This window comes from Ptychodera flava, chromosome 1, assembly GCF_041260155.1.
Source record: "Ptychodera flava strain L36383 chromosome 1, AS_Pfla_20210202, whole genome shotgun sequence".
NCBI classification, from domain to species: Eukaryota; Metazoa; Hemichordata; class Enteropneusta; family Ptychoderidae; genus Ptychodera; species Ptychodera flava.
In genome coordinates, this window is record NC_091928.1 from 6,913,645 (window position 1) to 6,928,761 (window position 15,117).

General features: G+C 41.2%; 1 protein-coding gene across 2 annotated transcripts in view; it reads left to right on the plus strand.

Annotated features, from left to right (window-relative positions):
- The window catches only part of LOC139128961 (homeodomain-interacting protein kinase 2-like), a 73,735-nt gene that overhangs the window by 23,645 nt on the left and 34,973 nt on the right, over positions 1-15,117 (plus strand). For both annotated transcript variants that reach the window (XM_070694669.1, XM_070694738.1), the window contains exon 2: positions 5,643-6,618. In XM_070694669.1, coding sequence (XP_070550770.1) covers positions 5,645-6,618 — 974 coding nt within the window. In that variant the 5' untranslated portion in view covers positions 5,643-5,644. The remainder of the gene's footprint in view (positions 1-5,642; positions 6,619-15,117) is intronic.

Below are 15,117 nucleotides of genomic sequence, written 5' to 3' on the forward strand. Positions count from 1 at the left end.
AATACAGTCAAGCCACTGTTAGGCGAAGCTGTCCCCTGTCCGTTATTTACGTCGGGTTCTCTTGCTGATGGGTGTCGTCGGGGCTGTGTGAGTAGAGGTCTGCACGCCAATGCTCCTCTTACCTCGTAGCATCATGCGATGATGAAAAGCCGCAAAACACTCGCCCTCGTGAAGATGAACCCCGCACAGACTACATCCTTTGGACGTCTCATACAGTCGTCCGCTCGCAGTGGTCTTACCCTCTCTGCTACATACTTTACAGCATTTCTGCCGCCCCTCCAAACGGCTGACAACGTGCATCGGCTGATTTTGTGGATTGATGTACGAGGCAAGAGAAACAGTGGCCTCGACCTCTCTCACACTGGGCTGCGATCGCCCACAATAACCGCCAATGAGTTGTTTCCCGACACGCAGATGAAACATCTTATGGGTCAGCTTACTATCAGGGTGTACATGCTTGAAGCATATATATGCATTTACCAGGGCAACATCAATCAGGTAACATGCAGATATGTCCACCATCTGTGGTTCTTGCGCCCAGTGAGAAAGTACTTGCGCTTCTGGTTGGCTCGGTCGACGCCTCCCATGTACCGGCGATAATTATACAGCGACAGAGGCACTTGTCGCCGCTCGTCTCCCTCCCCCACTGGCACGCACTCCAAGGGTGGATAGACCGTATTCAAGATCAGCACCTGAGCGTTACTATCCTGATAAGCAGTGATGTTAAGACGAGAGTCCGTTCTGGTCGTGGCTTTCATATCCCCAACAGACAGAGGAAGGCGCTTCCTCTTACCCGGCGGAATAATTGAGGGGGCATGGTGCGACGATTACGGCGGTTGAAACTCCCGACCATGTAGATCCCGGTCTCCATCAGCTCTCTAGCAGTAACGACCGTGCTAAACAGGCTATCACAGAATAGGCTGTGATTATATCCACAGAATGGCTGGACCAGCTCCATCGTAATTCTTTTCACCACACCTCGCTCCTGCCGTCTCCCATCAGTCCGATCCCGATATTTCACACCTAGGTACGGTGCAAAGTTAGCTATGTATGCAGTGGTGGAGTCGCACAGCTGCCATATCTTGAAACCGTCTCGATCAGGCTTATGCGGTAATCTCTGCTTAAATTTAGAACGGCCCTTAAATCGCACCATGCCCTCGTCGATGGAGATCTCTCTACCCATCTTATAATTATTTACGCACCGGTCAACTATGGGCTCCATCCATGGATTGATTTTATACAGGGATCCTCCTGACACCGACGTCGGCGGCGTGCCTCATCAGGATCACGACGTGGATCGTTCTCTGGGTCTGCCAGATGAAAGTATCGCATAAGCTGCTGAAAGCGACTGCGGGTAATCACAGTAGAAATACCCTGGTTTCTCAGAAAGGGATCGCTAGACCAATAATCCTCCACTGATGATTTACGGTCGATACCCATACAGACTAAGACGCCAATGAACGCCTGCACCTCTCGGTAGTCAGCGTTACGCCAGTATTTATCTATTTTCCTAGCGATATGTCGCTGGTGGAATTTGGCGTATTTATTAGTCTCGTCCTTGGCCAATCTGATCAGTGTAGCTGGAATAAACTTAAAAAAGTAATCGAGCTCACGGGCGTGGCTGGGCAAGGTGAAAGTCGGTCCTCTCTCATGGTCAAAATCGGTCTCCTCAAATATATTAGCATCGGTAGTCTCCGACATACGCCAGACAGGAGGGGTGTCGTCCTCCGCCAACACAGCAGCAACGTCATCATCGTCGTCAGAGCTTGCCTCACCTACATACTGCCTGTCATAAAAGTCATCGTCCTCTGCCGCATCCTCGTCAACCTCCGAGTCGGACTCAGCGGTGATATCACCGTCGTCTGGGCGTCTGGGCCTGAACTCGCCCGTAGCGGCATCAAGGATCATATCTGGCTCAAAATCAGGTGGGCTATCCTGATAACGAACCCCTCCGCACTATCTTTTTCGGCGGGGACATCGCAGCACACGAAACTATGGCAGGAGCAGGCTCGGCAGCCTCTGCTGATGACGAGGACTCAAGCTCTTTCGCACTGGGCACAGGAACCTCTCCTGACGCAGGATGAGGGCTCATAGTAGCAACAGGTGGTGTCTCTCCGGAGCAGCCGGGGGAGAACAATGGCATCAGCCGTCTCGTTACTCACTGTCTCACTAGCAGCAGCAGACGTAGTCTGTGCAGGTGAAGTATCTCCCACAAGAGCAGATGTAGTCTCTGCAGGTGAAGTAGTCTCTCCGGAGCAGCGGGTGAGAACCACTGGCAACCGGTGACCCGTCATCATCCTCATCGGCAGAACGATCGGTCTTACGTTTACGCTTACCACTGGGTTTTCAGCCGGAGATGGCTTCGCCTTACGGGAGCGTTTCTTGCCCGACTTCTTAGAACGTTTACTAGGGACATCACAACGATCGCTACCACTACCGCCCGGAGACTCTGCATCTTTGAGCTTCAGTCGTCTGCTCGCCTTCAGAAAACTTTTGCGGTCCGTCAAGCTCATGTCTGGAACAGTGTCGACAGACTAGCAGGTCCCTCCCTTTTAAAGCCACAGGGAAACAAAGCCCTGGACATGATTGGACGCAGGGGTGTTAATATATGCAACCACCTGTTATTATAATGGACCTACGGCAATCAGTCCACCAACGGCGCTGACATTCCTACCCGTCATGTAAATTGCCTGTCCGCACCATTTGATATGCTAATAATACTCATTTGCGATGCAAATCCCTCGAGCACTTAGCATAACATAGTCAATGTCATTAGCATCTCAACTTGACATTCCGTCCAGCTGGGTACGTGGCATGCGCACCTGCCATCCAAGGACGTTGGCCCAAGCCATGTTTAGTACGGGTGGGAAACCCGTATCTTTAACCTCATGTCCTTCTAAGTACGCCTGCGCAGGGCGTATTGTCATCCAAGTCGGTGACAAGCCAACCCGACAGATCGCCCATTAAGCAGTAATGGACTGGCCGTCTCGTTCTTGTACGGCAACGAACAGTGCTTCAGCGGCTTGTTTAGGTCATAACCGTCGCCTGCCGAGCGGCTTACCCAACTAAGGCGGTCAAAGATGAAGGATGCCAAAATTGTCAACGGCTGTCTCGGCCTCGTCCGTTGGGCAAACATGGCTCCTTCAAATAACGTGGCCAGCACGTCTACGTCATCAGCGGTGATGACGACCCGTCATTGACGCCCGAGTGCGTAAAACTCGGAATATACCGACAGGTACCTCTACCTGAGTCGGTCATACTACGGTATAAACCAAACACAGGTCTGCCAACTCCCGTTAGACTCGGCCGTTAGCCGAACTTCACAGGGACAACATAGGCGTAACAAGTCGGTGAACAACGGTTCACGCACCTAACCGCAGCCGCCAAGTCGGTGAACAATGGTATCAAATTTTGAGGCCATGTTCCTGAATGGCAAGGCTGAGGCGGTGTGTTTCGTTGCACGGCTTGAACGTCTAGAGCCAAGTGCAGCCGACAACGTCCGACATCTGAGTGGGTAGTCTTTTCGAGAAGGTAACAAGTCGGTTAAAAGCGGTGGTTACCCTTCACAAATGTCGCTCAAGTCCGTTCGGATCAGTTCCATGTCAGGGACTAATCAAGCCGAGTCCGTCAAATCCGTCCGCACTTCCCGTCAATCAGGACCAAGTCCGTGATTTTCGTCTCGCACCATTGGCAAAAAATTGCACCGCCAGCTGAGGCGGTCTTAGGCGGTTGCCTTAGAGAAAGCCGAGTCCGTCAAATCCGTCCGCACTTCCCGTCAATCAGGACCAAGTCCGTGATTTTCGTCTCGCACCATTGGCAAAAAATGCACCGCCAGCTGAGGCGGTCTTAGGCGGTTGCCTTACAGATTAGCGTTGCCGAGACGGTCAATTTCGGCCGCAATCTATGTAGTGCCTCAGAGCCAAGTTACCCCAAACTCCGCTAGAATACGTCAACGTGCTAACCTGCCAAGTACGCTACTCGTCCCCCAAAAAAAAACAGTCCCCCACCGGGGTGGGGGACTGGCTGGGTAGCTTCCGCACCTTTCCCTGTCGTTGGACTCTCTGTGAACCCATTTCGAGAGCAAACGCCGTTCCTCGCCCAAAACCTGTCCTCGAACGACCCCTAGCGCGAGCAAGGGTTTGCTACACGTAGTTCCGTCGACTAGGCAGGAAAGGGGGTACCAAAAAGTAGCCCGATTTCCACCGCCTTGGCAGGATAACGGCCGTGGCTGCTCAGATTCTAGCTACACCGAATTTCAAGCGGATTTTCACCGACTTGGCAGGAAAAGGGTTAATTAGATCCTTACTTGGTTGCCTTAAAATTTTGAGTGATTCGGAAAAGGCATCTCTGAACTATAGTGCCTCCCGTAGGTTTTCGAAGATGAATTTGTAGTTGATACCATAGTGTATATGTAGCACATTTACACAGATACCCAGCCAGATCACAGCATTAGAAACAGCAAGGTTTTTTACCAAAATCCATGCGGTGTATTTACAAGACTATCGCTCACTGAAAGGAAACATATGTCACATTTGGTGAATCAAGGCTGACACCGCACCATTATGTAAGAACAGTCTTTCTATTTGGATATTCAAATATCCATAAAACCCAAAGTCTGTATTCTGTGGCTTTGTAAGGAAGCTTCACATTATTCACAAAGTAATTACATTTTTTGGTTCGTTTTCAGTTTTATGGAGCAAAAAACCTGCCCTTATTGCTCCATATGGTAGGAACAATCTAATCCACTGAGAATCTCCGAGATAATGTTTGTGAAATATGTGATGAGGCATAATATGCTGACGGTGCATTACAATATATTCACAGGATCTATTTGCAGTGTTGCTAAAAATACTGTTTAATTTACTGTGTTTCAGCTTCCCATTCAGAATTTTAACCAAAAAAAATGAGCTAAGCAATTTTATTTGTCTGTTTTTTGTTAGTCTCCTCTATTAATTTGTGCCTTTTGTAAGTGCTGCCGCACAGAATATGTGTTCACTGTCTTTTATACAATGTCTCTAATTTACAAGAATATCAGTGCGTGTATGGGGCACTCTGACGTCAAATGATCTTGTTTTTAGCAATCATTAATTTGGTTGTTATAGAAGCCAGCCTATTTCACGTCATAAAAACATGTTTTCAACATTATTTTCTTTTTCTCTGTAACCTTCTTTGTTCCTAGTTTAATTTCTTCATTTAATTAATCCAGTATTTGTAAGGAGCTACATTTGACTAAATTTCTTTTGTAGGCTGAAGCAAATGCCTCAGAACAACAAATTATGAAAGAGTCTTGTCCTGAACATGTTCAATATTGTTCCTCACTGTTATGTCAAACACTGAAAGTTCACTTTTCGTATGAATTCATACCAACCTTTTTTCCAAGGTTGAAAAAATCTTGTTGAGAACATTGATGTTCTGCGTTCATTGAACAGCCATTGTTGGTTGTACTCACCCAGCAAAGTGCTGTAGTACATATTTATGTACATAATTCACTGCAATCCAAATTGCATTCCATGTGCTAAACATATTAGAATATAGTCATGAGGATGTTTGCCATTATTCACGACATAAAATAAGAGAAGGTATAGTTTCTTTTCAAATCAAAAGATGCGACATGTTCACTTACGACTGTTTTTTCTCAACAGAAATGTCGAGCCAAGAGAACCTGCAGATGCACTTTGGTTCCCAAAGCAGTGCCTTCTCAAGTGTGAAAAAACGACGAGTAGAGAGCGGGGACCGGAAATACGACCGAAATGCTAACCCAAACGTAGACCACCGTAAAGTGCCAGTTTCGAGTTCACTCCATGTAGTGAACCCGACAGCTGTGCGAAGTAACAACAGATTATCAGGGAACAGAAACAGTCATAGTAAAAGCTTTATACGTGCATCGACGATTAAACTGCTGGACACTTACGAGAAATGTGGATTGAAACGGAAGAGCGAAGAGCTTGACAACAGTAGCCATGACCACCACATTCAACCTAGCAACCACAGTAGTGGACAGAACACACTCACAACATCGACAACAACAACATCGAAAAACAGTTCTTCAAATAACGAGGGCGACTACCAACTTGTTCAGCATGAGGTTCTGTACTCGCAGACAAATCGCTATGAAGTCTTGGAATTTCTAGGACGCGGGACTTTCGGCCAGGTGGTGAAATGCTGGAAACGAGGGACGAATGAGATTGTTGCAATTAAGATCCTTAAAAATCATCCGTCGTACGCCCGCCAAGGACAGATTGAAGTCAGCATCTTGGCAAGACTTAGCGCCGAAAATGCTGACGAGTTTAACTTTGTGCGGGCGTACGAGTGTTTCCAACACAAGAACCATACATGCTTAGTGTTTGAAATGCTTGAACAAAACTTGTACGACTTTCTCAAACAGAGCAAGTTCAGTCCGATGCCCCTAAAATACATTCGGCCGGTCACCCAGCAGGTGCTTGTAGCATTGCTTAAACTGAAAAACCTTGGTCTCATACATGCAGATCTCAAACCTGAGAACATCATGCTTGTTGACCCAGTCCGGCAACCCTACAGAGTGAAAGTGATAGATTTCGGTTCGGCCAGTCATGTTTCGAAGGCAGTGTGCTCAACTTATTTACAGTCAAGATACTACAGGTAAGGCTCCTTTTTTTCACCACACTGAAGCGGAATCGTCCAAATACATGTATTATTGACGTTGTCTAGGTTGAAAACACATGTAGGGGGTTTGGTTGCCAGGAACATACAGGCCTTACTGTGTCCGGCCGTTTTCATCACTGTTACTTTACAGTGGAATTTAAGACATGAAGTATTTACTCTGTTTGGAAGTTTGAGTCAGAAACTATGAATTGATTTGTTGAGGAGGGGTAGGTAGGAAGTTAAAAAATATAATTGACGTGCAATAATTGCCTAAACACATAAAGTGTTGCCAGCTAAATGTTTTGCATATTTTTTGAAAAGATGGGAAAATTTCACTTACTACATTTGCAAATTGCATTTTAGAAAACATGGGCAAAGAAATACGAGGATCACAAAATACAGGGATCTTGCAGAGCCATAGTGTGATTCAGCATTATGTTAGGGATTGTATTTCTGTTGATTACCATGTAAGGCACCCTAAGAGCAGCAAAATATCACCATATGGATGATAAGACCTACCATTCTATGTGTGTGATGAATTGTTTGTTTTCATGAAGGAAACGACGCTTTGGTAAATACTTTTAACAAAACATCAGGAAATTTCAGTGTGCGGTCAGTGACAATTAAACAAGTCAGGAACTGTAATTTAAAGAAGAACAAATATGGATCGAATAATACCTTGCTTTGTGTTCATTGTGAAAATCCAATCAGTGAATAACGTGGCTTTGGAGAAAGTGATCAATTTTCAAATAAATGTTTATTTGGAATGCGTTTATGCGTAGTGTTTGTTGAACCAGTGTGGTAATGACAACGAGAAAATAATGAAATACCAGTTGGAGATCAATTTGTAATTGTGGCTGGTAATATTAGGCATGATAACGCATGAATAAAACAGAAAGGTGGTAAACTGACATGGCATGTATCTCAACGTGACAGTACTGGATTATATTAGGATATTACGCCTTTTGAGTGTGTCATCTAATTTGAATTTATGGGAAGTCTGATTACATAGTCATAGCCAGCTGTCGGCTGCATGTATTTTGTGCTTGTCTACTCTGACAAGACAAGTGGTTGATAGCTTAGTCTGTTGAAAGAATAATGTGGTATCTGTAAAAAAATAAAACATATTTTACAGCCTTTGTAAACTTTCACATAGTGCTGTAGTTTGAATGACTGTTTATTTATTGTTCTAGGTTTCCTGAGAGCTCAGTTTATGCTCAGCAAAACATTTCAGTATTACAGTTGTTTTATTTTCGATGTCATGTAGTTCATTGCAGGCATTCAAAACATTTTGCTGAAATTTTAAATTTGAAAAAATTCAGGAAAAAAATGTCATGGTAATTCCTGACCATGTTTTTTCATTCCATGATGTCTTAACTGAAAGAAAAATAGCTAAAAATATGTATACCTTCAAGCTACGTAAAAAAACACTTTTTTTCCATGTGTGTGGTTTTTTTTGTGGAAACAAAATTGACTTCAATTTTGTGAAATCTGCATAAGTGTAGGTGTCAAGCAGTTGTTACACCTTACTGATTGGCTGCAAGCTTTCCAATGCAATTAGCATAATGGAATTGTGAAAGGAATCTCAAGGGACTCAATTTGCAGCAGAGACAAATTAGGACTACGGTAATTCTCTCTATGCACAAGAAATACTGTATAATGTTTGCAAATGAATATTGGCTTTTATGGCTCATTAACGATGTTAATAATAACAAACAATACAGTGGTACTGCAGAAATTAATTTATAAAGCACATGATTCTTGACTGATAGTGTCTGTCAGTGGTGGTATAAAATATTAAATGACCAATGTTACTGTTATGATGAATAGTTTTGAAGCACAGCTTGGAAAAGTAATTATGTACATGTATGGCATGTTATATTAAATAATGCTTGCTGCATTATTTCACGATAGAAGCTACACTTTCATGCATAAATTGTGTGATAGAAAAGTTCAAGAACTCATGACAGTAAACAACTTCAAAACCACGAAAAAATTTGACCTTTTTGAAAATATATGACGGGCAGTGGTCAATTTGGCTGAAAGTTGTTGATTAAAATTAGATTGTTGAAGATCTTGTCATCTCATGTGAGCTCTTCTAAATCAAACTGATAATTATTTCATCAGAATCGCAGAATATTTCATAAACATTCTGCTCTTACTGCGTGAAATAAAAAATTCAACTTCCCAAGACTGATTTTGTCGTGCTGGCCATGCAAAATTGATAGGTTTGCTAATCCCAGCAGGAAGGTCACTGTAGTTTGATGTTTGGAGTTTAATAGAGCTGTTACCTAGCACAGTGGTGATAGCAACACCATAACAAGTCCCCATTTTGGTGCCATAGTGCCCAGGGAGATGTACATTCATTTCTGTAATCTTTACACTGCCCTGGATGGTTACACTTCCAGGTTGATCTGCTATGCGTCCGGAGAAAAGGCGGCCACTTGTGGAAGAGCTCCGTGTAAACAGCATCTGTTGATGTTTTACCTGGGCGTGTAGTCTTGAATATTTTGATAGTCGATTTAAGTACCCGTTGAATTCAAGCCAAGTGGATATACCTAGCGATTTTCTCTCCTTTTTGTTCAGCAAAGCTGCTATTAAGGGAATTTAAAAGTACCGGCAGTTGCTAGGAAGCTTTTTACAGGATTGCTACAGAATTGATGATATGTGTTGAAGTACATACAGAAAACTAACAAGTGTTTTCTCAATGCTTACTTTGCAATACCCTTCTACCAGCATGGTTTGGCCCAAACCCATTGTTATCAATGGTAATTGTGGACCTGTTTACAGAGAATTGGAGTGAACAGCTAAAACAAATCAGGAATTAGTTGGTATGCAAGACATTTTTTCAAACGATGCTGTTGTTTAGAAATGCACTGTTTTTGTGGATGTTCCATTTTCCAAAATGATAAATGTTGTAACGCCATGAAAGAATGCTGTTGTACTGTTTCCCAAAACTAACTCTTCAATAGACTGTGCTGTGTTGTGATATTCTAAAGGTACAATACAGTACAAGCAAGAATTCAGAGCAAGTCTGTTTTCTGCGAAGCTTAAATCAAATTGTCTTTTTCACTTTCTCCTTGAAAGTTTGTCAACTTCTTGAGTGAAAAAAGTAGACAAAAGGCAACTGTACAAAGAGAGAGATTTTGGAGATCCGTGGCTTTCTTTCCTGGCATAAAAATGGAAGTGAAAAAATCATCATCTTATAGGATTGTAGGGGAAGCGATTTGTCAAACTGTGGCTTGGATGATTTCTCTCTTTCTTGTTCCTATAGCTTCACACATCATTGACAAGCAGCCGTGCTTTTACATACATTGAATTCTAAAATATTTAGCAATGTAAACAATTTGAAAGTGTACTTTTCAACCCTTTAAACTTACTTTGCACAAAGGATTACTTGTGTCTACCACTGTGGCCGGCATTTATATCAGTCCATATGAATTCCCAGGGCCTGCAATTTTTTTTAATGGTTTGGCAGAACTTCATACACCATTTGTAAAAGGGTATTTCAAGCAGCTGGTTGGAACCCTCCCAGGCCTGATTTTCTGAACTACTACCCCAACATATTAGGGTTTAGGCCTCAAAGGGTTAAATACCAAAAAGAATATTTTTTACCCGTAAATTTGAATTGTATGTAATATGTAAAAATATACACTTTACTGAAATTTCTTTCCATAGCCATTGGATTTTATTAGAATTTAGAATTATTTATAATTGAACTTGGAGACTACCAATTTGTAAACACAAATCCAACAACACACTGGGAGCTGTAGTTGCTACAAGCTGCAGCCTAAAAATGAGAACAGATATAGTTTGCCTGAATTTCTGTCAGCGACAGCCAATGCACTGTGTGCCATTCAATGCCATGCCAACGATAGTGTCATCAGTGTTTTCCGAGTTTATCATTTCTTGTTTTGTGTGAACAAACACAGATTTGTTCAAACTTTGATCAGCCCAGTTTGAAAAAAATGCAGGTTTTCAGCAGTAGATGTTATTTTGTGCAGAGTAGATTCAATTCCTACTGTGATGGGGGTACGCAGCAGGTGATGTAGGGTTAGGGATTTTGAAGAGTGGATACAGCTGTTGCTTTCTCTGTAAAGCTTCAGATGACAGACTGGACAAAAATTATGGTTGTTTTAATGACCTCTCTTTCAGCTTTTGTCAATTTACAAAAGACAGGTCTACCACTGTCGTTGTAAACTCCTTGTGAATAGTCAGAATGGTTTCAACATTTCCAAATGAATGTTGATAGTTCTACTTTTCTTTTCATGGCTGTTATTTGCTGTGTTAGGGATGCAGTGTCCATCTCTGTCAAAAAGGAAATTTTAATGATTTAAGGAAGCTTTTTCATTAAGTTGTCATTAAAACAATTATGAAAGTGATTGGTTGAATGAGATTGGAGGGAATTCTCAAAATTTATTTTACTTTTTAGCAATTCTTAACATTTAAAACCAATTTTAGATTGTTAGTCAGTGCTGATAAACTGAAAGACTGTCTTTTGTCCAGGAAATGTAATATTAATGACCTTACATTATTAATTAGTTTGACATACTTTAGTTATGGCAGAGAAACTACAACTGGTCTGTCTTTTGCTAATCTGGTGTGCCATGACCTTGATTTGACCTTTAGTCATAAAAATGAGTTATTTCAACAGTTGATGTTTTTTTTAAAGCTTTAAAATTGCAAGAAAATGCTGATAAACTGTTTTGGGGAGAGGATAGAATATGATAGTATGCTCAATTATACATCAAAATGGATTTTAAAATCCCCCTGCCCTCCCCAACTTTGACCCTGTGATGGTACATTTAGGTTTTTGTGATTCATAATAGAGCTGACTGCATCATAAAATTTCATTGAATTGTTGTGAAATGACCGATGCTTTATGGAAGCTATCACAAATTCTTTTGTTCTCATCTCATTGTGTGCCGTGCCGTATATCATGCTTTGTTGAGGGCCTTTGCACCCATTTTGAAACTGACAGTCATAAATAGCCTCATAGGTATCATTAAAATTTTCATTTTATATCCAACATTTAAATTTTATTGAAGCAGAAAATGAATGCGTCGCAGGTATTCAGACATGTAGCTGAAAAGCAGAATGGTGTCTTTTTAGCGTATGCAGTATTTTCTAGTATTTTCTAACTCTCCAGTCTTTGTAAAAGTATGATAACTTCACTGTTAAGGAATCTATGGAGTTCAGTTGCAAGTACATCATTTGGACAATATTTAACATTTTGTCTCTCTTACCTTGAGCTAGCTGTATCATCTTCCTTCATTTGAGGTGTCATATTTGATCAAAAAATACTCTCTACTAATTCAAAGTATTTTCACACTAATCTTCTTATTTGATATCAATTGGGAGCCATTACTTAACTTTTTTGAAAGTAGGACAGATGTTCATCACCGATCAGATTGGAACTCTCTCCCATGTTTATTGAACCAACTAGAGTCAAGCTTGGATTGATCAACAAAGTCTCCCTTGTTCTCCAAGAAATAATTCACCTCTTTCGCTGACAATCAATAGTGATCATCTTCCAAGATGGAAGTGAAACTGTAGTGCAAGCTGTACAAAACACTCTACATGTAATTGAGCTTGTCAAGTTCTGACCCATTGTGTGTTTCATCTAACTCAGTTATTTTGTTTTTGAATGATTTGGTGAGAGAATTTCTCAGAATTTTATTCTATTTGATGCAAATTTTACCAAGCATAACGTGTGCAGTGTCTGTGGCTCTTTGAGTACTGTGTCAGTGCAACAAATGACTGTAGTATTGCCTTTTATTGATCAAAGGACATTCATCAATATTTAAACATTCAGACCGCTTTCATTGATTTTCTACCCTACCATCACATTTTTTTTCCCATTTGCACACCATGTTTTTCAGTTGTGTTATCCGGCTGCATTTAACCCTTTCACCACCATGGTTCAGCCCAAATCCATTGTTAGCAGTGGTGATTGTGGACCTGTTTACAGGGAATTGGAGGTGAACCGGTTAAATGGCCAGTTTGGACCAGCACAATATTGAAATATATTTATGCAAATTAGGCGATGTCGTTTGAAGTGTTTTGTGTCTGTAGGGAGACAATCTTTGCTGTGAAGATCCTTTCACAAGTGAGGGGGAGGGAGGAGGGGGGGAGGGGCTGACAGGCATTGCTAATGAACATTCCTTGTGGACTAATTGGCATATCTTTTGTGACTTGTCACTGACTGAATTGTGGATCAGCTCTGTTTGCAGAGAAATGAAATCCCCACAGTGAATGTGCAGGTTTTTTTTGTGAGATTTAGTCTGTTGGCTTAAACTTGAAAGCCATTTCCAGAGAGCAATGACAGTCAACAATGTTGGAGGGACAGTCAGCATTGTCTTGTAGTCAGGCTAGCCAACAGTCTAATTATCTTTGTTTCTGGGACTAAAAAATTCCAAAACACCACCTGTCCTTCCCCACAACAGAATCGCTTGGGATTCTTCTGTGTCTCGGTGTCCAAATATGCTGATTACGTCAAGACCTCTGACTGTCTTCTAAGCCTCTTGTCCGCTGATTTGTTATGATTGTACTGGAGACAGGAAAAGATTGCTGTGTTTTTTGTTCCTTCAGTATATAGACTCTGCAAATACGGACTTTTTTGCATGCTTCAAATTGAGTCTCTCAAAAAATGTTATTGTATGTGTCTTGAAATTTGCAGCAAAAACATTATTTACTGACTCATTCTTTCCCTTATTTCTTGACCGATAAAAGTATTTTCATCTTCAATATCCCTTCTCAATATAACTGATGTACTGTCCTAATCTATACTGTCATTAGTCCCTTATCACTGTACAAAGACGTGTCCAGTCATCAGCATGGGTAGTTTGACTTTGAGGGACAGACTTATGCACACTTTTGATAGGAAAAAGTTTTGATGGAAATTTGAATTTTGAAGTCAACATAAGGGTAAAGTATATTATCATGTTTGTCAAGTCACAGATTAAAAAAAAAATTGCAGGAATCATATTAGAGACTGGCTACTGGGATGGAGGCAGTAGTAAATTCCTAAGTCTAAGGTCAAACTAACAAAGTTTTTAATTTTCTCTCACATGAGAGAAGTATCAGGCAGGTATATGTTACCATTACAGTAAAGATCATCAGCTGTGATTGTTACCTGATTAGAAGCATATTTGTCATGCCATGATGTCTACTGCAGGTGGTTTCATCCAATAACTTTAATAAGACAGATCCAACCTTGGTTTTAAAGAACGTTGCAATCTGAGATAGTGAGCTCTCCCATATTTATGTATCAGTCTTCCATGTAAACATTTTCTTGATGGTATTGCAGTCATTACAGCAGATTTCAGGAATTATTTGTGAAAAAAGATCAGACTTTCCCAACATGTATGTGATAAATGATTAAAAGAAATCTGGTGACACCACCCACAACAAACCTCATTTTCCAGCACAATTATCATAATTAATTTCCCCATTAGCAGGTAGAGGTGCCAGAAAGACAATTTTTGTCTTGAAAGTCTGAAAAAATACTGTCACTTTAACACAGCAATCCTCAGAATTACTTCTTGTACAATCTGCAATCAGATCTTACTGTGTCACCATGAAATATCAAATGTTGTCAATTTATTGTCTGATATACTAGACAAACAAGCCAGGCCATTTAAACACAGGATGGTCACTGGAATGGAATGAATGGTCATCTATTGTATTTATTTTATCTCCAAAAGAAATATGACAAATCCACGCTGACATATTTTGATTCAAGCTGTTTTGATGTGTCTGTTTTGTGTCGTGTGTCACACATATTATTTCCTGCTGCAATTGAAACACGAAACGATTCCTTCCCTTGAAGTTCATTACCCAAAGAACTGACTTGAATTTTTATGAACATGTGGTATTTTTGCTATTCAACCATTTTTGGGGGTTCATTTTTTTGGCCCAGTTTGTTTTCACGTATCCAGGAACAGTCAACCAAAATTTGAAGGAACAGCATAAATTAAGCTACTGGATGTATTTTAATGAGTAAATGACGTGGTTTTCACATTCTGGATGTATTGGTTGGTTATGGCATTCAGTCTTCCTGGCACTTTTCAAGTTCTATGGCATTTTTGGATGAAACCATACAAAATTGGCCATTTTCATTGCCTATTTGTATTATATCCTGCTTATAGCTGTCCTCTTAAAAATATGGTGTCACCATTTTCCTGTTCAATAGGTTGCTGTTTCATTGATTTATTGTGTGACCAGCATATTATTGGAAGAGAAAAAACTGGCAAACAACAGGAAATGTTATACCATATGAACAAGTAAATTTAGACCGTTCTTGCTAACCTGATGGAGCCCAGCTCATTGTGACGTGTTTCATAATTGATTTGGTTGGCTAGGTCAGACCCGCAGTTCATTCACTATTGGCTGTGTTTCAACTCAAGTGAATATATTAAAATACGTTGCTTTGGTGGAAATTCTGTTTTCTTTGTTTGCACCAGACTCACATACACTGAAAACGACAAAGGAACG